The sequence below is a fragment of the Notolepis coatsorum genome (assembly GCF_963971535.1).
Source record: "Notolepis coatsorum genome assembly, chromosome: 19".
Classification (NCBI taxonomy): Eukaryota; Metazoa; Chordata; class Actinopteri; order Aulopiformes; family Paralepididae; genus Notolepis; species Notolepis coatsorum.
In genome coordinates, this window is record NC_140183.1 from 64,093,229 (window position 1) to 64,119,266 (window position 26,038).

General features: G+C 44.1%; 1 protein-coding gene across 2 annotated transcripts in view; it reads right to left on the reverse strand.

Moving 5' to 3' along the window:
• Positions 1 to 26,038, reverse strand: part of tmem245 (transmembrane protein 245) — a 56,433-nt gene that overhangs the window by 21,572 nt on the left and 8,823 nt on the right. Inside the window, exons 3-10 of one of the 2 annotated variants that reach the window (XM_084336906.1) lie at positions 13,966 to 14,061; positions 10,724 to 10,831; positions 10,063 to 10,272; positions 8,745 to 8,914; positions 7,149 to 7,172; positions 2,915 to 3,019; positions 2,700 to 2,782; positions 398 to 488 (exon numbers count right to left, since the gene is read on the reverse strand). In XM_084336906.1, the coding sequence (XP_084193032.1) occupies positions 398 to 488; positions 2,700 to 2,782; positions 2,915 to 3,019; positions 7,149 to 7,172; positions 8,745 to 8,914; positions 10,063 to 10,272; positions 10,724 to 10,831; positions 13,966 to 14,061 (887 nt within the window). The remainder of the gene's footprint in view (positions 1 to 397; positions 489 to 2,699; positions 2,783 to 2,914; positions 3,020 to 7,148; positions 7,173 to 8,744; positions 8,915 to 10,062; positions 10,273 to 10,723; positions 10,832 to 13,965; positions 14,062 to 26,038) is intronic. The other variant, XM_084336907.1, reaches the window with a different exon arrangement.

The window sequence follows — 26,038 nt, forward strand, 5'->3', positions numbered from 1 at the left end:
GTTATCCATTCTGGCTCTCACCCTGTGTGTTATCCATTCTCGCCCTCACCCTGTGTTATCCATTCTCACCCTGTGTTATCCATTCTCGCCCTCACCCTGTGTTATCCATTCTCGCCTTCACCCTGTGTTATCCATTCTCACCCTGTGTTATCCATTCTCGCCCTCACCCTGTGTTATCCATTCTCTCCCTCACCCTGTGTATTATCCATTCTCGCCCTCACCCTGTGTTTTATCCATTCTCAACCTCACCATGTGTGTTATCCATTCTCGCGGTGTGTTATCCATTCTCACCCTGTGTTTTATCCATTCTCGCTGTGTGTTATCCATTCTCGTTGTGTGTTATCCATTCTCGCTGTGTGTTTTATCCATTCTCGCTGTGTGTTTTATCCATTCTCACCTTGTGTGTTATCCATTCTCGACCGTGCTCGTAGACGTTAGTAGCCGCTGAGTTCAGGGCCTTCTGTACCACACGCGCCTCTGGGAGCCAACTGGAGGACGGAGGGAGGGAGGGATGGAGAGAGAGAAAGTGGGGGAGAGGTCCGGTTGTTAACCCTTTGGGTGCCGCTAACGTAGATCTACATTTCTGTGGCCCAGCGCTTGAGTGCCGGCCACGTCACAGAAACGTAGATCTACGTTTTTGCTTCGGTATTTATTTTATTCGCTATTGCCATTCATAATTCAGCGGGGCACCTAGTGCATGCTGTACTGAATGTGTCTGAGCTGGCAGACAGTCTTATACCGCCCTCGGCCGCTATTGCACTCCATTAGAAACTATGTAGTTTGTTTTCTCTACCGAGCTGCGGTGTGGGGGCGGGTCCTAAACACTCCGGCAAAACACACGCTTGTAGGGATGGCTTGGACAACTGACCCCGCCCGCCCGTTCATGTGCAATGCTCAATAACGTCGGAGACAGGATCGCTGTGGATAACTGGAATGGCGATCAGATCATTTATAATTTTTTTTGCATTACATCAGAGACCAGGTAAGGACTCTATATATCCAATCTTGCGTTGATCTAATATTTTGTTCTCCCGCGGTTGAAGCTGTCTGTGTGGCTGTGTACCGTTGGTGGCGGTGGAGGGGGGGGGGGGGGGGGGGGCGCCGCGCTCCAGGGCCCATTTCATGTATGCACGAGGAGACATAATAATGATAATCTAGCGTTGATTTCAGGAAGATTAGATAATCAGGCGAAAAATTACAATGTGTTGATAAGTGGATTTCACTCAAATGCAATTTTCGCATCTTTTCCTGGGATTACTATGAATCACCCAAATTATACTCATATTCAAAACGGTATAAAACGGATGAAAAAACAATGTTTTTTGCATGTTGACCAGAAGCAACTTACTGACAATAGACGGCGTTATTAGATCCATATCATTAGCTATAATATAAAATATAGTTTTTAGCAGTGCAAACACGCAATTCTATCCATTGAATAGAATGCTGGCACTGAAGGCCCACAGTGCCCCCTGCTGCCTGGCAATCAAAGTGTTAAGAGACTTTGAGACATGACAAAGTCCAAACACTGCATATTAGAGAGACAGAACAGGAGAGAGACAGAAATCGGGATAGACAATATATCGATATTTATCATTTATTGCCTATTTTGTGTTATGGTATCATGGGATCTATTTTGATGTTGTGAATCATGATACAAAATGATGTTGTCCATATTATTATAGGAAATATAATACGAATATATATTAGGGATGTCCGATATTATCGGCCTACCGATATTGGCATTAAAATGCGATATCGAAGATTATCTGTATCGAAAAAAAGAAGAAAAAAAAGAATTAAATTTATTTATTTCACCTTTATTTACCCAGGCAAGCAAGTAAGAACAAATTATGATTTTATTTATTGTCAAACGTATGCATAATGTTGTGTTAATTCCATGACAAGATATATGTAATGTTAATTACCTGAAATTATTCCGTTTTTTTGGGGGGGAAACCCTGCATATATCGGTATCGGTTGATATCGGTATCGGAAATTAAGAGTTGGACAATATCGGTATATCGGTAAAAAAGCCAATATCGAGCATCCCTAATATATATATATTATAAGAAGTAACTACTCCGATTTCTCACAAAAATATTTCTGAAATATTACAGAAGCTTTACCGATACTGATACTGTATGACTTCCCACTGCTCTGCAGTCCAGCTTCAACACCAGATGGATTACTACATTAGTCCCCATGAAACAGCTAGCAAGTCATTTGATTCCACATTATTTATGCGTTTCCTGTAAAAACAGGAAGCTAGGGAGGGACTTGTCGTGGATATTGATTGGGATTTGCAGTAGCCAATAGTGCTGAATGTGCATTACGGTCAACCCATAAGCTAGCGAGCTAATGTTAGCAACATAGGCTAACAATGTTACGCAACATTAGTAAGGTTAGCTAGCAAGCTAACATTGAACATTAACATTACATTTGTTAAATTTAGTTAAAGAGGCTGATTGCTAGCTTAGTAACAATGTGCTGTAAATGTCATTCTAGAAAGCATTTCATTGGACGCAAAATTAGTATACGATTACGCCCCTGTGTGCTGGATGACTCATCAACATTTTTTTCATCTATTTGGATTTCATGGGGCCTTTTCCACACCAGAATGGCCCAGTCTGTTCCATTATTGCCCACAAGAGAGACTATGTGTATTTCTCCTTCTGTGAGGGTCTATATCGTCGTACTTAGCCCACTCTGGATGGTTGGACACGGTCTCGTTGATGAGGTTACTGGTGACGTCGATGATGTGAGCGCTCTCATGATGAACCTAAAAACACAGCGGGACAAAAACGTAATTCTGTTAACCCCCGACAAAATCACCCCCGCCGAAACTACAGCGATATTCAGCGCTGCAGGTCCGACCTGACAACTACGGCAGACGCGGAGGGACAAACGGTACCATGACGGTGAGCAGTATAGCCATGAGCAGAGTTCCAGTGACCAGCAGGAAGATGATGAAGATACTGATGAGCTTGTCCAGGGAACGCTCCAACCACACGATCATCTGTGCAGAGACACGGGGAGGAAGAGAGAGGGGAGATGTGGAGTGGGAGGGGGAGAGAAAGAGAGAGGAGAGAGAGATAGTGAGGGAGAGAGAGTCAGAGGGGGGTGGAGAGGGAGAGAGAGAGATGGGGAAGAGAGATGGGAGAGAGAGAGATGGGAGAGAGGGGGGGACAGAGAGAGTGGGAGAGCAGGAGAGAGAGGGAGAGCAGAAGAAAGAGAGAGGGAGAGCAGAAGAAAGAGAGAGGGAGAGCAGGAGAGGAAGAAGGAGGGAAGGGTGCAAAGAGAGAAGCAAGTCAGTGCTATTCAGACAGTGTTGTAGTCATACAGTAGTGGCTGTACACATGGAGAAACCTGTGTCCTTCCATTCTGGAGGCCTGTACGTTAATGCCAAGCAAGCAGTGCAAAAATGCTTCCGCATTCGTCACCGCACGCTAGTGCGGTAAAGCGCCCTTCTTTTCAGACAAATGCTACCGTGCGTGCACCGGCGGCGGCGTGCTCGCTCAGGTGCGTGCGTGCGCCGGCGTGCTCGCGCGAGGTGCCCGCGCATGCGACACGAGCGGAGCTCAATATATATAAGTCACCGCCCCTTATTCAGTATCCAACAAATAGCTCAATTGGCTAGGACACATGGCTGTGGATCCTATGGCTTGTTTGCTGGCGAGTTCGAATCCCATCGAAAATATTTTTTAACGTGATTTTTTTTTAACGTGTATTCTTTCGCCGATTAAGGTTAGGCATTGTTTCGGAGTTGGTTAAGGTTAGAACGGTTAAGTTTAGGCGCTGTTAAGGAGCTGGTTAAGGTTAGAGTTTGTCAAAGAGAATGGCAATATAATTTCTATGGTTAAGGTTAAGGTTAGGCATTGTTTCGGAGTTGGTTAAGGTTAGAACGGTTAAGTTTAGGCGCTGTTAAGGAGCTGGTTAAGGTTAGAGTTTGTCAAAGAGAATGGCAATAGACAGCCTATTTCCGCGAAAATGAAAGGCGCATTACTGCATGCCACTACGGTAAATTTTTGCACTGCTTGCTTGGCATAAAGCTACACGCATTCTGGAGAGGCCAACTGCCATTTTGGATCTAAACCGGAGTCTGTAACCACCATCTATGACCCTGAGGACAAGTACTTTAAGGTATTCTGCCTAATGGAGTAATATCCGTAGTATATGCATACATACCGTATTATACATACATACTGTACACGCACACACACACACACACTAAGCATGAAAATATCAGTGTTTCCCCTAGGATGGCAACATAAACGTGTGAGCCTGCAGGGATGTTGCGATGTGTCTGCCGGCACCAGAAGGGCTCTCAAGGCCAGAGTGCATACAGTACATACAGTACATACAGTATTTGTGCACGGTAATGACTGAGCAGGGGAAATGTCTGTCTAGCTTACGTGTGAGATTTAGGAAAATACACTTTTATTGAACACAAGTATAATCTTTTAAAACAATTATTGAACACTAAAATATATTAGATAACGCAAATACCCTACAACAGTCCAAAAGGTCAGTGCCTCCAATCCATGCAACCCCCCCCCCCCCCCCACAAAGTTGTTGAGATTGACAGCTGTCGCTCATCACGGTAGCCCCGCCTCCAGGAATGAGAGATAAACAAAACATGTGGAATACTTTCCGAGGATACTTTTACCGAAACGTAATGCATAATGTTGTTCATTTCACAGATATGTGTTATATGCATTTTCCTGTAACATGATTGCGTTTGCTGTGACGTTACAGTGCGCTACTGAAGTTGACGAATGATGATCCTGAATCCGTGATCAATACCGCTTGCTTGTTGACATCTCACTTACCCAGGCCGGTGCTTGTGTTGTTAAAATCGTCACGCTGACTTTATCAGGTCAAAGGTTTCTCGTTTATATGCTTTACTCACAAGTGTGTGAACTGACCTGGATATGAAGCGTCCGTACCGCAAAATAATATACTGTAGATCTAAAGAGATAAGATGGAGCATAAAGGACGTTGCTGAAGGTTACGCTTGGTTTAGAACGTTTCGGGTTTATGGCAGCGACGTTTCCATGAAAGAGCTTCACGTTTCACTACGACCAAACGACTCAGCAGCAGCCGTCATACCTCCACCCAGTGTACCTCCGTTGCATCTAGGGGAAACACTGAACATGCATACAGTATCAAACCCAGGGGCTGTGTGTGTGTGTGTGTGGGTGCGTCTGTGTATGTGTGACTGTTCCGTCTACTACAATATCTTTGTCTTTTTGAGTGTCAGTCTTTTAAAGGAACACGCCAACATTTTGGGAAATGTGCTTATCGTCTTCTCCAGAGAGAGAAAAGAAGATATATACCAGTGTCCCCTCTGTGCGTTCAGTAGAAAGCTATCTGGCTGCACGTTAGCTTAGCTTAGCACAATGAATGGAAGCGGACATGGCCGGTTAGCCTAGGCATTGTCCAACTAACACCTCTCCCGAAGGCTAACCAGTACTGTCTGCTTCCATTCATTGTGCTAAGCTAGGCTAACGTGCAGCCAGATAGCTTCCTACTGAACGCACAGAGAGGAAACTGGTATCTATCTTCTTGTCTCTCTCTGGAGAAGACGGTAAGCTAATTTCCCAAAATGTTGGTGTGTTCCTTTAACATTTCAAACTCAGATGTACAACTTCCTCTTACTGTATCGCCATGTGGTGCGAATTCTCAACACAGCACCCAGGTTTCTCAATGTCCCCAAAGCCTTGTTTCAACTGTGGACATTCAACAGCTCCGTCAGTGTTAGGCTTTTTCTGTATGTGTGTGTGTGTGTGTGTGTGTGTGTGTGTGTGCAGGCGCGCGAGCACGCACGCACCTGCGGTGAGGTCACAGAAGCGATGTGTTAAAATCAAGTTACTGGCGTCAATGACGAGGTTCTGTTAAGTAGTTAAACTCTTATATACATGAGGCGGTTTCTTAACGGTTACACACACTGTAGTGATGGAGCCATATAGCAGGAGGCCGTGATATTCATACTGTATCTATGAAACAGGAGAACAATAAGAGTAACAGAATTCAAAACACAAGCAATGGACTGCTGTGTTAAAAGAACACGCCAACATTTTGGGAAACTAGCTTACAGTCTTCTCCAGAGAGAGACAAGAAGGTAGATACCAGTTTCCTCTCTGTGCGTTCAGTAGAAAGATATCTGGCTGCATGTTAGCCTAGCTTAGCACAATGAATGGAAGTGGACATTGTCCAACTAACACCTCTCCCGAAGGCTAACCGGCACTGTCTGCTTCCAAGTCAAATGAATCTACCCAGAATATTACTTCAATTCAAAAGGCTCCTAGTAACCTCTTTAGAAACGTCTCCTCAACTCTCAAGATTAAGGAGTGGGACGACACTTGGCAGGCAGACAGACCCCCCCCCCTTTAGTCCCTCCCATCCCAGGGACATCTTTCAGAATTAGACCAAGACAGTGGTTCCCCTACAACACATCAAGCGGTCACAGCTCAGTGAACTACAAGGCTACAAATCCCTGCGGCTATTAAGACGACGGATAGATCGAAAATCTAAACCTTAATCTCTGTATAAACACGAAGGCAGCAGCAGCGCAGCAGCGCAGCAGCGCAGCAGCGCAGCAGCGCCCCCCCCCCCGCAGCTAGTGATGAATATAAACCGTTGCGCTGGCTCTGGGCCACTACGTCAGTGTAGCATTAAGGGAGGCACTGCAACCCCCCCCCCCCCCCCCCCCCCCGCTAGTCCCCTGCCAAGTCTGCCCCGCCCCCCATCTAACGGCACATCTGCCGTCCTGCGGCATGCAGTTTCAAGCACGCTGAAGCCAAACAGCCACATCAGGTCACAGAGGGCGAAGCTATGGAAGGGGATTAGGAGCCAAGGTGCCAATGAGCCCCCCCCCCCCCGGCGTAGCTTCAGAAATAGAGCAGCAGAAGGAGGAAGTGCGAGGAGGAGGAGGAGGAGGGGAGGGTCAGTGAGAGGACAGACAACGAGACAGGATGGAGGATGATAGTGGATGGATAAAGCGTCAGTCCAAGCTACTAAGTGTGTGCTTACTGCCACACACACACACACACACACACACACACACACACACACACACACACACACACACACTCTCTCTCTCTCTCTTTCAGTCACTCTCTCTCTATTTTGCTCTAGTTCATTACCTGCTTGTTAAGCCAATGCCAGAGCTTTTGGGAGAAGACAAAGAGACATTGGGGACATTATTATTGGACAGATCTGTGCACAAATCATCACATGTACCCAAGCAACAAAGAACAAGACCTCTGATTGGGTACAAGCTGGGAGGGAACCAGGAAGTAGTGCAGTGGGGCAAGCTGAATGCTCTGCATATAGAGTTCTGATTGGTTTGGACAGGGTAGGCTATAGAGTTTGGATTGGATAGGAGACACACAATTTGGATTGGATAGGAGATACACAATTTGGATTGGATAGGATATAGAGTTTGGATTGGATAGGAGATACACAATTTGGATTGGATAGGAGATACACAATTTGGATTGGATAGGATATAGAGTTTGTATTGGATAGGATATAGTTTGCATTGGATAGGATATACAGTATGGATTGGATAGGAGATACACAATTTGTATTGGATAGGATATAGTTTGTATTGGATAGGATATAGAGTTTGGATTGGATAGGATATACAGTATGGATTGGATAGGATATAGAGTTTGGATTTGATATGATAGAGTTTGGATTGGATAGGATATAGTGTTTGGATTGGATAGGATATAGAGTTTGGGTTGGATAGGATATACAGTTTGGATTGGATAGGATAATACAGTTTGGATTGAATAGGATATACAGTTTGGATTGGATAGGAAATACACAATTTGGATTGGATAGGAGATACTGTTTGGATTGGATAGGAGATTGTTTGGATTGGATATGATACAGTTTGGATTTGAGATACAGTTTGGATTGGATATGAGATACAGTTTGGATTGGAGATACAGTTTGGATTGGGTATGATATACAGTTTGGATTGGATATGACATACAGTCTGGATTGGATAGGAGACACAATTTGGATTAGATAGGAGATACACAATTTGGATTGGATATGAGATACAGTTTGGATTGGATATGACCTACAGTTTGGATTGGATAGGAGATACATAATTTGGATTGGATATGATATAGAGTTTGGATTGGATATGAGATAACAGTTTGGATTGGATATGACAGTTTGGATTGGATAGGAGATACACAATTTGGATTGGATATAGAGTTTGGGTTAGATAGGAGATACAGTTTGAATTGGATAGGAGATACACAGGGGGTCAATCGGTGTGGTTATAAATGAGATCTAACACGTGTGCTGGAAGCAGGAGGAACGGTGCCTTCATCTCAAGAACACCACACAGAAACAAAGTCCAAGCGTGTGAGTATGACGGCTGTCGTGCCATTAGTGTTGTCATTAAGTAGAAAAACGTTAAGACTATGAGATAATTCAAACCAAGCCCTCAGATCACTCATGGTGAGGTGACCCCCAAACACACCTCAAGTCCCTCTGGAAAGACCTCACATTCACTGGCCAGAATGTAGAGCAGATTGAGAACCACTTTCAGGGACGTCATAATGAACAGTGAAGAGTGTACCTACAAAGATGTGCCTGTGTTTGAGACAAAGTGTGTGTGTGTGAGTGTGAATGTGAGTGTGAGTGTGTGTAGACATGTTTCAAAGCAAAGAGTGTCTAGATGAGCGTCATGAAGGGGGGCGGGTCTGAGGAATTACCTTGGTATCGATTCGGTGCATGAACTGAACAAGGCCTCTGATTGGTCCAGGTAGCAGGGCCTCCTGTCGCTCGTGCCCAAACCTCTCTAGCACCGCCCACCATGAGGCGATGGTGCGCTCAGCAAAGCCTTTCAGGCCAAAGTGGACTATCAGCTTCTTCAGCGCCCACACTGTGAAGAAATACACACAAGTTAAGTTCTTTTGTGTGTAGAAAAGAGAAGAGAAGAGATTTCTTTATTGATCCCCTTGGGGAAAGTCCAGGAGAGGAGAGAAGAGAAGAGAAGAGAAGAGAAGAGAAGAGAAGAGAAGAGAAGAGAAGATAAAAGAAAAGAATAGAGTGGACCACCATGAGTGGACTTTTACTGTTTGTTTGTGTGTGCAAGTGTGTTAGACTTAGAGCTGACCCGAACTTCTGCAGTTTTTTTTTTAACGGACCTCCGAACCATCTCCTTTAATAATGCAAACCAAAAAAAGAGAGCGAGAGAGAACCACTCACACGAAACCTCACTGATACCAGCTTGGTAACGTTAGTTTAGGTCATCGAACTGTCACATGTGCTCCTAAATAATTTGTCCGGTTCAGTACTGTCGATAGTGTGTTGTGTCTGTGTGTTCGTGCGTGACTTTCGTGACTTTCAAATGATTGTAAACACAACATAGTACTGTGATATTCTGATATATCACATTCTGATATATATTTCTGTGCAAAAAAAAGAAGTGTAAAATTAAAAATGTGTATAAAAAAAGAAGCAGAGGTTCGAACCCATTAATTAAGATTCTAGCTAATGTAACGAACGAAGGTCCGAACCTTAGAACGTTTGGGCTCTAGTGCCCTAGTGTGTGTGTGTGTGTGTGTGTTAGGGGTGTAACAATGCATCGATCCTAAGGTGACGACTGCATCGATTTGAAAATGTTAGAATCAATTAGTTTTTTTGTATTATCTTTTCTAAAAATATATATTTAGGTAGATTTTTTATTGACCTATAGTCCATTCATGCTGAGTGAATCAGTTGCCCCAGCCACATTTGTGTATTCAAAAATTTTGGGGGAATTAACTGATCGCATCAAATCGAATTGTGGTCAAATGAAGAGATTTCATGATGCATTGAATCGTTGCCTGAAGAATCGCAATCGAATCGGAGTGGGGTCAAATATTTACACCCCTAGTGTGTGTGTGTGTGTGTGAGAGTGTGTCTGTGCGAGTGTGTCCGTGTGTGTGTGTATGTGTCTGTGTGCGTGTCTGTGTGCGTGTCTGTGTGAGTGTGTCCGTGTGTGTCTGTGTGTGTGTGTGTCTGTCTGTGTGCGTGTGTGTGTATTACCGGCCACAGGGATAGGCAGAAGTTGCAGGATCCACAGGTTGAGCCACACCTGGACCAGAACTATGGCCCAGGCCAGCAGGACAAAGTAGATGTCGCTGGCCCTCTGTGCTGCCTTCTCCCTCTGGAACAGACCCCCCGGCGTGGAGCGGTAGCCCCGAGAGAAGCCCGGGATGGGGGGGAAAGGCCTTGGGGCCGCTGGCTCCACGCCATCTTGTAAAGAGAGAGAGAGAATCTGAATCAGAAATGTCTTTATTGCCAAGTAGTTTGCACTTGCAAGGAATTTGATTTGGTCGTTTGGTGCGACATTAACAGACAGACACTTAAGGTAGAATAAAATAAAGGGTAGAATAAAATTAAATGGAATATAAACTAAGTTAAAATATAATATAATATGATTATAAAAAAAAATAAAAAAAAAATAGGCCAGGGCTGTACAATTGTGCATGATGTAGTCGGGTATATACACGAATTAGAATCAAAATTAAAATACAGTGGGGTGGAATATTTAACAGGGCTGTGAAATTGAGAAGTAATGTGCAAAAGGTACAGGTGCATGACGGAGCTCGATCCCGGCGGAGCTCGTCGGGTCAATGGTGTTAGTTATAGTCATAGTGTACTCTAGTCTTTTCTGGAGGACAGAAGTCAACAGAAGAAGTCTCACCTCTGGTAGAAGGATTGCCTCCTTCGTTTTTCATGCGCAGGTTGCTACAGGAGATGGCCATGTAGATGGTATTAGCGGCGAACGACAACACCTGCCCCGACAGCTCTCCTTGGGGAGAGAAAGAAGAGAAGATACACCGTATTTGATCTATTTATATACATACAAATTTGCACTACCTCTTCTACCTACCGTAATTTTTGCATTTAGTTTTTTTGCATTTTGTACATTTTTGTTTTGTATATTGTATATTTTGCATAGTGTTTGGTCTTTATTCTTTTACTCTTTTACTGTATGAAACACAATCTCAGGAGGCTCATACAGAACCAAGCATTTCACTTATGTACATGTACCAATATATGTGACAAATAAAACAAAACTTGAACTACACTATCTACACACACTACCTCTCTCTCTCACTCGCTCTCTACACATCGGTACACACATCATGCACACACACACACAGCTGTCTACATCATTATCCACATATCTCTGTAATTCATATTACGTACATCAATGTTCCACTTGTTTTGTTTACTCTCCTGTATAAATACTTTGTTAGCTCACAATTCATTTATTTCGAGATCTATCCTTAACACTTTGAGTGCCAACGACGCTATATGTCGTTAGTTCATGCCGACCGTTGAATGCCAGCCATGACATATAGCGTTTGTCGTTTTTTTTATTAGCGATTTGAATTCATATTTCATCAATCTAGTCTCACGTTAGTGCTGCAACCTCTCTCTGAGCTCCATTGGGAAAATACCGCCCCCTATCGTCTCTCCCTGTTGTACTGCACCCCATTGGATTAGACTGATGGGGGGGGAAATCCAGTTTCCTCATTTTACTTATCCGGCAAGCCATCCGAAGAGATCCAAGTCTTCGCCGACCCTCAGAACAGCGTGGAATCGGTATTTCCAGTACCCAGCGCTGAATCAATAAACGCGATCGATATTTGGAATGGCGATCAGGAATTGGAATAATCTTTTTGGAGAACATCTGATCTGAGGTAAGGAATCTATTTTACCAGTCTTAGGATAATCAGACCTGTTTTCACAGAGATATCAGCGTGTGCCATATGTGTGTGCGCGCACTGATCAGGAAATGAGAATAGATTTTTCAGCTAGCTTCTCTAGCATGCATAAGTACACATATACTATTGATAATCATAGCGTTTATTTGAAAACGATTCATAAATAGGCCGAAAAATGACAACGTTTTTTGTGTATCCCAGAATATTCCAGTAAAAGCCGTTTATCACAGAATCTTTATATTTTCCTGAAACTTAAGAAAACGAGGGTTTTTCAAAATGGTATAAAACGGAAATGAACCGATTAAAAAACAATCCGTTTCGACAATGTTGACTGCAAACAAGTCATTGATAAGCAACGGCCAGATTAGACACATAGCCATAATTTAAGACATAGTTTATGCGTTCACAACGCTATTATTGAAGTGGGTGCTGGCATTCAACCATGTTTTGAGACGGGGACCCGTGGCAACCAAAGTTTAATCAAAGGCTCTGTTGTCCGCCTCTGTGAATAATATCTGGTCGAATTCTTCCACATCACATGGTGCGTGTGCACGCGCTTGTGTTGAGTCACCACACAGTATACATCTGTGACGCCACTCATCATCACACTGACTGAGATTAAGTATTTCCATGCTCCATAATAAAGCCTTCATGCTCCCTGTGGATCCCCTCAAATCTCTCGAATAGTTTTCTAAAATCGGTCAATAAGTATTTTATTTGAATTAATTTCTACCAATGTCCATTGAAAACCTTGAAATACTCTGGATGAAGTTACACCTTTTGAACACATGAGGGCGATACTACACAGGTCCGCTCCTCTGGTGATCAGCTCTCTGGTATGGGTTTACAACATGGAAATGCCAGAGTGAACCTTGTATTGTAGTTGATATACCTATTAGGGATGGGCGTGAGTAATCCATTACTCGTAGCTATGAGAAAAATCGGATTTTTTTCCCCAAAATTGTAGTGATTGTAATGGTACATAATTCACCCACGGAACTATTGTTAGGAACATTCTAGAACATTAGGACCGCCTGAACATTCTGGAACGTTTGTGATGATGTCATGGCAGTACATTCTAGAACCTTAGTTATGCCCGATCATTCTGGAACGTTCTACACTACAAAATTATAAATTTGTATGAAATCTTTTTTTTTCTTCTTTTTTTTTTTAACATCTTTTCACGTGTATGTGTAAGATTATAACCGTTTGTTGGTTTCCTTAAACATATATACGTGAATGAACAAAAATAACGAAACTAATTAAAAAATTCAAATATATATATTTTTTTTAAACTGTTTTTTCCCCTTTTCGAGTAATACACGATCAATCGAGTATAGCATGCGATCAATCGATCTGGATTTTTCTTTAAAATGCCCTTCCCTAATACCTACAGTATGCACTAAAAACTTTAGTTTTTCATCAAATCTCTTAGTTACATCAACATTGTTATGTCAGAACAGTATTTGCAGGTTAAGTATTTAATGTTCACTGTTGCCCATCTTCTCATCGACCAGGAAACGCTGACGTGAAAACTCGTATTGGACACAACCCTGTGAAGTTGAAGGACATGTGCAGAGGAACAGGCTTCGCCCCCCAGTGCACGGGTGTTGGCATCTCTTTGGTGCGGATACACTAGGAAGCAAGCGTTCTGAGAATGTGGTAAACAGGATTAATTGGCAGCAGGCCAGCATGAGTTCCAGGGACACATACATCTAGAGTTGTAGCAGGGCGTGGGCCGGGGCGTAAAGGTTGCGAGTGTCTCGTGATTTCAGCTCTTCTCCCGAAATCTACGTTCTAATTGTGCGAGTTTACCATCAGGAAGTTCCACTCGAACAGCAGACAAAGTGGTAAATACCAGTGGTAAACTAGCCATTGGGAATATGATGTTGACGTGCTGGGGATTCTTAGAAATCACCCAAACCACCTGCACCAAAAAAAGAAAGGATGAATAATCTGGCTGAATCTTGCATCCGATTGTGGTCCCGACTGAACGACCTAACTAGCGCACCCGAACACTATCACCTTGTATATACCATTTGGTCACATAATACATTTCCGACATTACGAGGACCTGGCGAATCCACCTTAACCCCCCCCCCCCCCCCCCCCGACTATGTAGTTGCCGTTGTTGGTATTAAAGGGTTCTTATTGGTTTCTGTGTGTGTGTGTGTGCGTGCGTGCGTGTGTATGCGTGCGTGAGTGTCCTCACCTTTCCCAGGGTCGGGCGGCTTCTCTTTAGAGCCCACGATGAGCAGAGCAACCACCACCACGAATATAGGCACCTTCCACGAGCCAGTCAGGGACACTAGACAGGATGAGAACATTTATGAAGCTCAGTTTCAAGTGGAATATAGCATTTGGCATAGGTGTGCGGATATCTTCTCCTCATGTTACCACCACCATTCTTCGAAGACTTACCACGCCAACCACATGGCACCTTCTACCCGCCCCGCCCGTACCCTTCAGCCCATTCTGGAGGTCTTCCAAGATTCCGATTCACTCTCAGCCTCTCAGTCACATTTAACATTCCAGACTTGAAGGTTAACACCAACTAGTTGCTATAAATACTAGACTTGGCTCATCTGAAAGTACAACTCATCTTAGATACTACGTGTGTCCGTGTGTCAACTAGTGGTGGGGGAAAATATTGATACAGTATAGTATTGCGATACTTTGCGTGGCGATACTGTATCGATACAAGGACGCCAAGTATCGATATTAAAATATATATATATATTTTTTTACAAGTACATGTTGTAGTGCTGAGAGACGGGAGTCTGAGGCGATGTCCTGAAGTCGAAGGTAACTCCTTTAATATTCATCAGCACAACTACAAGATACAATACATTACTAGAAAGCTAAACAGAATGTTCCTGCCACCGCTTAAATAGGAACGCTAGCGGTTCTAGAAGGTTTTACTATGACATCATCACCAACGTTCCAGAATGATCGGGCAGAACTAAGGTTCTAGAATGTTCTGCCATGACATCATCACAAACGTTCCAGAATGTTCCTAACAATAGTTCCGTGGGTGAATTATGTACCATTACAATCACTACACAAGCCCCCCCAGAATTCACCCATAGTCAAAATCCCCCCGGTGGGGGGGGAACAACTGCCCGGCGCATGCGGAAAACCGGGGGGGGGCGGGAAGGGAGGAGCGGCGCAAGTGCTCTCGCCCTCCCCGGGGGCACTGACATCGGTGAGGTCGCCGGTGACTCCGTGCGAGGCAGATCCCGGAGTAACGGAGGACGGCCTCTGCGGGGGGGGTAGGGCCAACTCTACGGTTTGGGAAACGTCCACGTGTGCGGGCTTGATCCTGTCTACTGACACGGTCTCCTTCCTACCGCCCATGTCGATCATCAGGTCCTTGTCACCGTGCTGCAGGACCCTAAATGGGCCATCGTAAGGGGGGCGTAGGTAGGGTTGGGCACCGAAAACCGGTTCTAATGGGAACCGGTTCCTAACTTCCGGTTCTGGAACCGGAAGTAACATATTTGAATTTCGATTCTAAATTTCGATTTTTTTTTTTTTTTACTTTTTTTTTTTTTTTACTTTAATACCCTAGTTACAGTACAGCAACCAAATTAAACTGTATCAAGTCAACTGAAAATGTGAATAGTATGATTTTCTTTTTGAAAAAAAAAATTAAAATAAAAAATCTCCTTCGAAATAAGCTGTGACCTGTTTTGACCTGCACCTCAAAGAATCGGAATCGAGAATCGTTTAGAACAGGAATCGATATGGAGAATCGGAATCGGAACCGGAATCGTTCAAATCCAAACGATGCCCAACCCTAGGCGTAGGGACCCCCGGTGCGCGTCGTGGCAAACAAAAACGTACTCCGCCTTGTGCAGGCCGCACGGCATCCGGGAAACAGGGGTACCATGCTGCGACGTGGGGATCGGGGCGAAGGTCTGCGCGGCTTCCCGCAGGGAGGCGCGTTGGCTGACCACGGACCAGGCGGTCGACGTGTCCGGAATAAAATCCCCTGGGACGCGCAATGTCTGGCCATATACCAGTTCCGCGGAAGAGGACTGCAGGTCTTCCTTGGGGGCACTCCTAAGCCCGAGCATGACCCACGGCAGTTTGTCCACCCAATTGCTGTCCGTCAGGCCTGCGCGCAGCTTCGAATGCCGCCAGCGGGGCCTTAGTATGTCGGTGCACTTTAGCCTGTTGGCAGGCCACACATGCGTCGACCCAGGTCGTCACGTCTTTCTTGAGCCCTCACCACACGAATTTATGTGTTAATTTTTATTTATTTTTTTAAATAAACTTAATTTTTTAGCGTTTATCGCTTTTCTGGTCAAGCATGACCGACAGTTGTAGAGTGAAATGGGAGGGAGAACAGGGGAAGACATTCGGCAAATGACGGCGGGTCCGGGAATCGAACTCGGAGTCAACCAGAACCGTGACGCAGCACGGCTCCTCCCGACGCAGAAATAGCGCCGAGATACGCGGTGAGCTACTGGAGCCCCCCTAATTTCTGTGTTAATTTCAATTTAACAGTCATTTAATTTCAAACCCCCCAGTTGCTGAAGGGCTCTGGGGCTGCGTAACTTAATTTCTTTTTGTATAAGGAAGTTGCATTGTTCATTTCAATACCTGTAATAGTACAGTAGTCCACACACACGTGTGCATTCAGTTAAGTTGGAATATGACTGTAATACAAAAAGTTCAGTTTGTCAGGTACATGCAACACAGATTAGTGTTGACATCTGTCTGCTTGAGAAAATCCCATTTGCTGCAAAATTATTGAAGTGAGATGAACAGACTGAAAACTTTATTTTATTAGATAAAACATGTTGACAGTTTTACTTTGCAGTTGAAAAAAGGTAATAAATCACAATATAGATATCGCAATACTCAGCATATCGCAATATATTTTGAATCGCAATACTATCGTGACTTAAGTATCGTGATAATATCGTATCGTGAGGCCTCTGGTGATTCCCACTAGTGCACTGCAACCTTGCCCAGGCCCGACGGGGCCCTACCCAGCCCGGCGGGTTCGGGCTGGGTAGGGCTTTTTTTTAAATAAATAATTCGGGCTCGGCCGGGCCCGGGCACCGCAGTTTTTTTTTTTAATTTTTTTCATATAACTAGGGTTATAGGATAACCTTCGTTTTCCTTAAGTTTCGTTTTCTCTTTCGCGCAAGCTGTCATCAGAGAAACATTTGGATGTAATTACCGCAGCGCGCAGGGAGAACTCAGGGGACAACTCGATTGGTTGTGTTGGAATATAGCCAGTTGGCGAACTTTTTATTTGTTCTTGGATGTATGTAGCCGGTTGGCGAAGTTTTGTTAACGTTGTTCAACGCGTTGCTGACGTCAACAGCGAAGTGGTGAGTGATGTTTATTATTTGCTGGGTCGCTGCTGCCCTGTTTTGTTGTGCTTTTCATTATGTTGCTCTGCTCGAAATCTGATTTCTGTTTGTTTGTATAGTGACTGAGTAGGCTATTGTGTTGTGTGTGTGTGTGTGTGTGTGTGTCAAAGAAGATTCTATAGCCTTCAATACGTTTTACGAGGCTGCCGTGTGAGTCAGTCTAATAAGCGAGCACTGGGACGGCATTCTAATGAGAGCGAAACAGGCTATGTAAATGCTTCTTAGTTTTCAGCGTGATATGCGTTATTTAGGCAGACCTATTGGACATTTTCGTTTTTGTTTATTTATTAAGTTCATATAAAACAGGGTTTCATTCATATGATCAAAGTATTATACACTGAGCCTTCGGCCATGATCTTAACGGGAAAGTTCTGTTCGCCACTCTTCTCTGTCTCGCGTTCTTCTAGACAGGGTTGTCCTCTTAGTCCCAGACTCTTCGCTTTATCCCTCGAACCCCTAGCTCAATACATAAGACAATCCCAAATTATGTCTCCTATTTCAATTCAGGGCACACATCATCATATTAGCTTATACGCAGATGATGTACTCCTGTTTATGCAAAATCCCTCCATCTCTCTACCTCATCTGCTCGGCGTGATAGATGAATTCGGCAGCCTGTCCGGCTTTAAGATCAACTGGCCAAAATCTGCTTTTCTTCCACTTAATGAGCCTGCGAAGGCTACCATCTTACCGGCAAACATGCTTATGGTGGAGCACTTTAAATGTCTCGGGATTGAAATATTCCCCACTATAGGCCAGACGGTAAGGTATAATTACTCCAGCTTGGGTGACAGGATTACGAATGACTTTAACAGATGGTCCAAATAAAAAAATTCATTACAGGCCCGTGCGTCAATAATTAAAATGAATATTTTACCCAGAATTAACTTTATCAGCTCCATGCTCCCGTTACCTCCTCCTGTTGGTTACTGGCAGAAATTGCACTCTGCCTCGTATAAATTCGTTTGGAACAATAAACGCCCGCGCTTGAAGAGATCAACTGCCCAAAGGAGTAAACTCGATGGGGGCTTAGCATTTCCAGACTTTAAATATTATTTTCAGGCTTTCTCTCTGAGACCTTTGATCACTTGGTTTGATGCTCAAGCAGCTGTATCTTGGCGACCATTGGAGGAGAAGTTGGTGTCCCCATATAGACTTCAGGATATTGTGTATACCAACATATCAATTAAACAATGTAAATTAAGATTTGGCCCTTTAATCACACATGTGATCCAAACTTGGCGTGACACTCAGAAAGTGGGTACAAACCGCCATCAATGGCACACGCATTCCCCTCTATTTAATAACAATCTTCTCCTTATTGAACAACAACCTATTAGGTACCCTAGATGGGAAAAGAAAGGTATCCACACATTGGGGGATATCTTTGATAACTCTGGCCTCCGATCTTTCCAGGATATATCCAACGGATATGATCTCCCCGGAACCTCCTTTTTCTTTTATTTACAAATAAGAGCAGCTCTGAAGGCTCATGGCGTGCCATGGGATGCTCCACTAGTGCATCACCGCTTTCACAAGTTCTTTTATGACAAGGAGACATCGAGAGGCTTTGTCTCTGACTTTTATCGCCATTTACTCATGACCTCGTATAAAGAGCTCCCCCTGGATACGATTTGGAGAAAGGATGTTCTGGAGTTGGATGTAGATTTTGATTGGGATGCAGTCTGGGAAAATGTTCGGTTATCCTCACACAACCCAGATCACCAACAGATTCATCTGAATTTTATTCACAGGACTTATTTAACCCCTAGACGATTGAATTCAATGGGTCTCAGACCTGACTCTCTGTGTACCTTGTGTCCAAGTGGCGCCACAGGTACATTTATGCATATGTACTGGGAATGCCCTCCTGTTGTGATTTTTTGGGAAAATGTTACATATCAGCTCGCAGACATTTTCTCTCTAACCATACCTGTATCTCCTTCTGTACTATTACTGAATGATCTCTCTAAATTACCGACCTCTATACAGGTGAAAAAACTAATTTTGGCCGGCCTCACAGCCGCAAAAAAATTGATTGCCTCACGTTGGTTTCATCCAGATAGACTCTGTCCAAAGGTATGGTTTCTCACCTACCTTGACGTGATCTATTTGGAGATATCCACGGCACGTGTTATAGGGGTTAGGGAATCTGATATCGTAATTTGGTTGGCTACAGTGGCAAAGTTGAGGGAACGCATATAAGTTTGGAAATGTTTGTTTTGATTCTTGTTTTTTTTTTTTTTTTGCTGAGTGATGTATTGTGATGTATTATGAGTGTGACTCATGTTGAGGTCCTGGGGTGAGCGGGGGGGGGGGGGAAGAGAACGAGCGAGTGTCCATGTTAGGATGATCACTGTACAGTTGTATCAGTAGTTGTCTTGTCATGTGGTGTTGAGTAAGTCTTTTTATGTATTGTTGTTGTTGTATTGTGATATGTTTTGTTTCATGTTGGAAAAAAGAAGAAAATAAAAATATTTGATCAAAAAAAAAAAAAAACAGTGTTTCGAATATTTAAAACAAATACAAAAAATATATATTTTAATAATAATAATTTTTTTTCGGGTTTTCACGCGGGCTAGGGCCAGGGGTGCAGTCGTAATATGGGCGAAGGCCAAACGCCTGCGCACACGCATACATGTTCCCTCTGTTGCGCACAAAACAGATGATACACCTTGTCTCATCCTTCCAGTGAAGTCGGGAGATCAAGCAACCCCCCACCACACCTACAGGGCTTGTATTTGGTTGTCGGTATCCTATTATTATGCAAAGTCTAGGTGATAAGTGGCGCGACGAGTAATTTTATCACCTAGACTTTGCATAATAATAGGATGCGCGCACTTCGGCCTCAGTGACGAAGGCCAAACGCCGTTTGACCGCGTTTGCCCAGCACTGCACCCCTGGCTAGGGCTTAAAATATTATTTACAGTCGGGCTTATTTTCGGGCAGGGCCTGAAGTTCACAGGCTCGGGCAGGGCACGGGCTTCATTTCAAGGCCTTTGCAGACCACTAATTCCCACCCCTAGTGTCAACTCTTCCACAAACTGAAACCACAGCAGTGCAACAATTCTATTGACTTTTTCAGAGCAAAGGTCAACAACATTCACTCTGCTCTCCATGTCCCCCTCTGCCTTCCCCACAGCTAGGGCTGTACCGAATGTCATTTTTCTAACATTCGAAGCTTTGATTGAAGTATTCAAACGAAGCTTTGAATGTCTATAAAAAAATAGTACTTCATAATTTTTTTTAAAACTAAATCCTCAATTTGAATAAAGTGATTAATCTGATTAAATTAGTATTTTTCTTTTATTAAATCAACTTTCTTTAATGAATATAACTCATCAGTTTCGTCAACATAAATAATCCAATAAGGGCACGGTTGGTATGAAAGTAATGGTGACGTCTTATAGTATAATATTATAATATTAGTGTAGCCTAATCTTTAACTGCAACTGTGAAGAAAACCCCCATTGGTTTAAACAGATTGAATAGACACATAAAAAATATATAACACTTTTTTTTATTAAAAATTACAAATTCGAATGTTAATTTAGAATTCGAATGTCAACATTATGATCGAAGCTTCGAAGCATTCGGTACAGCCCTACCCACAGCTCTGGTAAAATTGTACATCCCAGCTCTTAGTCCACTTATTACCCGAGTTATAAACCACTCCCTCCAAGCTAGTCATGTTCCACCTGCTCTAGATACTGCCGTCATCAGACCCCTTCTCAAGAAGCTAACTCTGGACCCCAGAGGTTCTAGTGAATTACAGACCCATTTATAACCTTCCATTCCTGTCCAAGGCGGTGGAAAGAAGTGGTTGCTGCTCAGCTCCAGGACCATCTCAAGTACAACAGCCCACAGCACAGAAACAGCCCACAGCACAGAAACAGCCCACAGCACAGAAACAGCCCACAGCACAGAAACAGCCCACAGCACAGAAACACACTGCTCACAAATGACCTACTGATGGCAGCTGTGGAGGAATTTACCATGAGTAAGGATGTACTCAAGTCAAATACAGACTTAGTTAACACTCAAACAGAGTATCAGGTACAAACTAGGTCAAGAGTTATTGCTGGATGACTCCAGGAGTGACACAGGCCTAGTATAAGAGCTTGAATCCAGTAAAACGTAGGTCTTTATAGTAGAGAGGAGAGGGGTTGTCTCCAGGTCAAAGGGGTTGATTGGGTTGGGGAAGTGAAGGAGGGAGCAGGGGTGTGGTCTGGTCTGCCCAGGTGGGAGTGAGAAGGGGGAGGGGTGACGGGATGGTGGGCTAGGAGGGGGTAGACGTGAGGGGGAATGGTAGACAATGGGAAACGTGTATTTAAGGAAAGAGCCGGACGGCCTTCCACCACACGGCCGGTGCTGGCTCCCCCCCTCTCCTGGTCCTCCTTGACCTGAACTAGTGCAGCGTCTGACACCGTCGACCATGACATCCTTCTCGACTGCCTCCACAACATCATAGGACTCTCCAGTTCTGCCCTGAACTGGTTTCAGTCGTATCTGTCTGGTCTCTCTGGGAGATTACAAATCCCAGACACAACTTGTCACCTGTGGTGTCCCTCAAGGGTCAGTTCTCTGCCCCATTCTGTTCACCCTCTACATGCTCCCCCTCAGCCATTTTATCAGCCGGCATGGGAGGTAAAGGTCACCGCTATGCTGACGACACACAACTGTACCTAAAAACCAGACCAACCCCTCTCTGCAGCTTCATCATTATTATCCATCTGCTTTGAAGAGATACGTCAAGAGGGATGGAGAGGAGAGGGGCTGAATATGGGCTGTTTGGTCAGATGCAGGGGACAGTGAGTTATTAATAGTAGTGATTTTGTCTGCAAAGATGTATGGAATGAATTGCATTGTTCAGGTGAAGAGGTGGAGAGGGCATCGGTACAGGGCTTGAGGACGTTGTTCACAGTGGATAAGAGGACATGGGGGTTACGGCTGGAGTCATTGATAATGGTGGAGAAATAGGCAAACGTGACGGCAGTGAGGGGATCTTTTTAAGCGGAGAGGTGGCGTTTGTAGGCTTCTTGGTGGACAGTGAGTGATGTTTTCTTGGTAAGTCGTTCCAGTTGGCGCTCAGTCTGTTTCATTGTACGGAGCACAGGTGTGAACCAGGGTGGAGGGGTGTTGATGGAGACGTTTTATTTTTTATTTTGAGAGGGGCCAGTATGTTGAGGGAGGCAGGCAGGGTAGTGTTGAGCTTGGTGGCGAGATCATCAGGTGAGGTGACGGCTGGTTCCGGGGGGAGAGCATTGGAGAGCAGATTTGGAGAGAGTTGGAGGGGATCGATAAGATGTTGTATTTCAGAATGTTATTTCTCTGAGGAGGTGTGCATGTGGGGTTGAGGATGAAATAGTGAGTGGAATAGAGGAAATGGGGATGAATGGATGTTGAGTACTGGTAAAGCAGACCAGACCAGGTCAGGGATATGACATTTGACATGGGTGAGGGAAAGTGACATGCTGGGTGAGGTTGAAGTTGAGTCAAGTAAAGTGATGAATTCAGAGCATGATATGTTCATTGAGCAACAGGCTTTAAATGCAAGGAATTCAAAAGATAAAGACTGTGGGGAGAGTGAGCCTGAAATTCCTGTTGATTAAATCAACAAGACTGCCTACACCACGAGAAGGACAGGGTTTGGAGCCACAGCCAGGGGGATGCTTGATGTTGTATGGTTGTTGTATAGTATAGTTGTTGTATGGTTGTTGTTGTTGTACAGTTGTTGTGTGGTTATTGTATAGTTGTTGTATGTTTGTTGTATAGTTGTGTGGTTGTTGTATAGTTGTGTGCTTGTTGTACAGCTGTTGTACAGCTGTTGTATGATTGTTGTGTGGTTATTGTATAGTTGTGTGGTTGTTGTTGTATGGTTGTTGTTGTGTGGTTGTTGTATGGTTGTTGTGTTATAGTTGTTGTATGGTTTGGTCTATAGTTGTATAGTTTCCATCCATACGTTCCCGTGTTATACCGCGTTGAATACAAGTATGGTTTTAGAGCAGTCTGGGGTAATTCCTGGGGTTATAGCCTTATACGTCAATTCTACTATAAATGTTGCCGTTTCTTGCCTGTACACGCTACTATTCCCAAATCAAATCTATGTCATAGGTATTATGTTTCATCATGAATGCATGAAAGGGGGGGTCGTTTCTAATTATTTGATAGCCAGTAACGGCATTCGTATTGACCACTAAAAACGCTTATCAGCTCGATCGGTATAAAAGCATTGCACGATCAAGCAAAAATTTACGTCAGATAGTCCTTACCTGTGATCGGGAGTATTCCAAAAATAATATTCCAATTGTTTGATCGCCATCTGGTACATCCGATGTCCATTTGGTCCACGGCATAACCCACCACAACATATGGATCGGGGATATTTGACGCGCTTCAATGGAACCGGGAGAACCGCTCCACTCGCCCAACAAAGAAAAGTGAGCCCGGAGACATTTGGCTGTTACACAGGCCAAGATACAAGGTTACAAAGGGTGCTCGCTACCGCCGTCTAGCTGGATGCGGCCGTAATTGCACTTTGGCGATCTCTATGGTAACACCAAGGTCCCTGGATGAATAAAAATATCGAATAAAGGAATAAACAACCAAAACCCGAGAAATGTCGGGTCTGGCGCCCAACGCATGGACGAGTTAACACGACTTATCTAGGGTTTGGCCTCCATTGAGTTAATGAAAAGGGCATTAGAATATTATTTTATTCTTGAGAGTTCAGGACATTTGGACAGGTTCTTATCTTTAGTCCGGACAGGTTCTTATCCCAATCTACCCTTCAGAATACCACCATAGTTGGCTTCATTCACACTTGGAACATATTGTACAGCTTATGTTATTGGTTTAGACTAGAGGGCTTTTTAAGAGGCCATGTCAGGGTTCTAGACCAGACAAGTAAACCCCTTCATTCCTCCTCCTCCTCTCTCTCTGCATGCTCCCTCCCACCTCAGCAAAGGTGAGAGAAGAACCCAGATCCTTTACTTGAGTAAAAGTAGAAATACTGGTACACTCGTAAAAATTTAAGTTCCCTATTTATTTACCATTATACTCAAATAAAGTATTTAAGTACTTAATGGGGACATTGTTTATCGTTTCAACAATTGTATACAGCTTCCTTGAACTTGTGGAACATTTCAACACTTGTGACGAAGGCCGGGAGGTTGCGACCCCCTCTGCGTGCCCCCCTGTCTCCGGAGGTCTCGTAGTGGTGACCGGAGTGCCGGATGTCCCGCGATGACGTCGGGGAGTTTGCGACCCTCTCTGCGCCGCCCCCTATCTCCCTGTCTCCGGCTGTCCCTGAGCAACGACCGGAGTGTTAAATGTCCCTTGACTAAGACGGGGAGGACGTGACCCTCTTTGCGCCGCCCCTGTGCCTCAAATAGATTCGCCATCAGCTCTATCTTTAATCCTTCAAAATGTTCAGTTGCTATCGCTATTCTCCACTTGCACAAATTGAAAGTAGGCACTTCCGGCTGACTTCCGGTTGCCAATAGTACTTCCTGTCCCATCCAAATACATTGGTTTTAGCTACTTTTCTCCCCTTATTTAAACAACTTTGTCGGCACAGAGAGGCAATGAAACGTTTGTATTATTATAGTATAGAATGTATTTAATAAGCAAACGTTTGTCAGCAGGGTTTTTGGGCTGTATTTCATGTAAAAACGTTTACTGTTAGTTTCCTTGCTCAGCCAGCATTAGCCTTCATTAGCTAACAGAAGCTAGTGGTTAAACAGGCCGGATTAGCTTTGAGCTAACTATCTTTCCCGACCCATGTATTCCCATTCTAAACATAACGTCAGTTTACAAAACATGACCCGTCTATATAACGTTGAGGAACAAATTATAAGTGTGTGGGTGTGTGTTTTGGTGAACATTGGACTGCAAACAGAAAATGCATCACAGTTAGACAGTAGCTACTGTTAGCTGCCCTCCGGATTAGCTTTGAGCTAACTATCTTTCCCGACCCATGTATTCCCATTCTAAACATAACGTCAGTTTACAAAACATGACCTGTCTATATAACGTTGAGGAACGTTATCTCCCGGGACGAGTAGCCACGTTAGTTAGCCAACAACCAGCCAGGCAGCGCCGTTATCTCCCGGGACGAGTAGCCACGTTAGTTAGCCAGCAACCTGCTCTCACCATGTCTCCCTCCCCAGCCCCCTGCTCTCATCCAGTCCCCTGCTCTCACCATGTCTCCCTCCCCAGCCCCCTGCTCTCATCCCGGCCCCTGCTCTCACCATGTCTCCCTCCCCAGTCCCCTGCTCTCATCCCTGCTGGCTAACTAACGTGGCTACTCATCCCGGGAGATAAAGACTGTGGGGAGAGTGAGCCTGAAATTCCTGTTGATTAAATCAACAAGACTGCCTACACCACGAGAAGGACAGGGTTTGGAGCCACAGCCAGGGGGATGCTTGATGTTGTATGGTTGTTGTATAGTATAGTTGTTGTATGGTTGTTGTTGTTGTACAGTTGTTGTGTGGTTATTGTATAGTTGTTGTATGTTTGTTGTATAGTTGTGTGGTTGTTGTATAGTTGTGTGCTTGTTGTACAGCTGTTGTACAGCTGTTGTATGATTGTTGTGTGGTTATTGTATAGTTGTGTGGTTGTTGTTGTATGGTTGTTGTTGTGTGGTTGTTGTATGGTTGTTGTGTTATAGTTGTTGTATGGTTTGGTCTATAGTTGTATAGTTTCCATCCATACGTTCCCGTGTTATACCGCGTTGAATACAAGTATGGTTTTAGAGCAGTCTGGGGTAATTCCTGGGGTTATAGCCTTATACGTCAATTCTACTATAAATGTTGCCGTTTCTTGCCTGTACACGCTACTATTCCCAAATCAAATCTATGTCATAGGTATTATGTTTCATCATGAATGCATGAA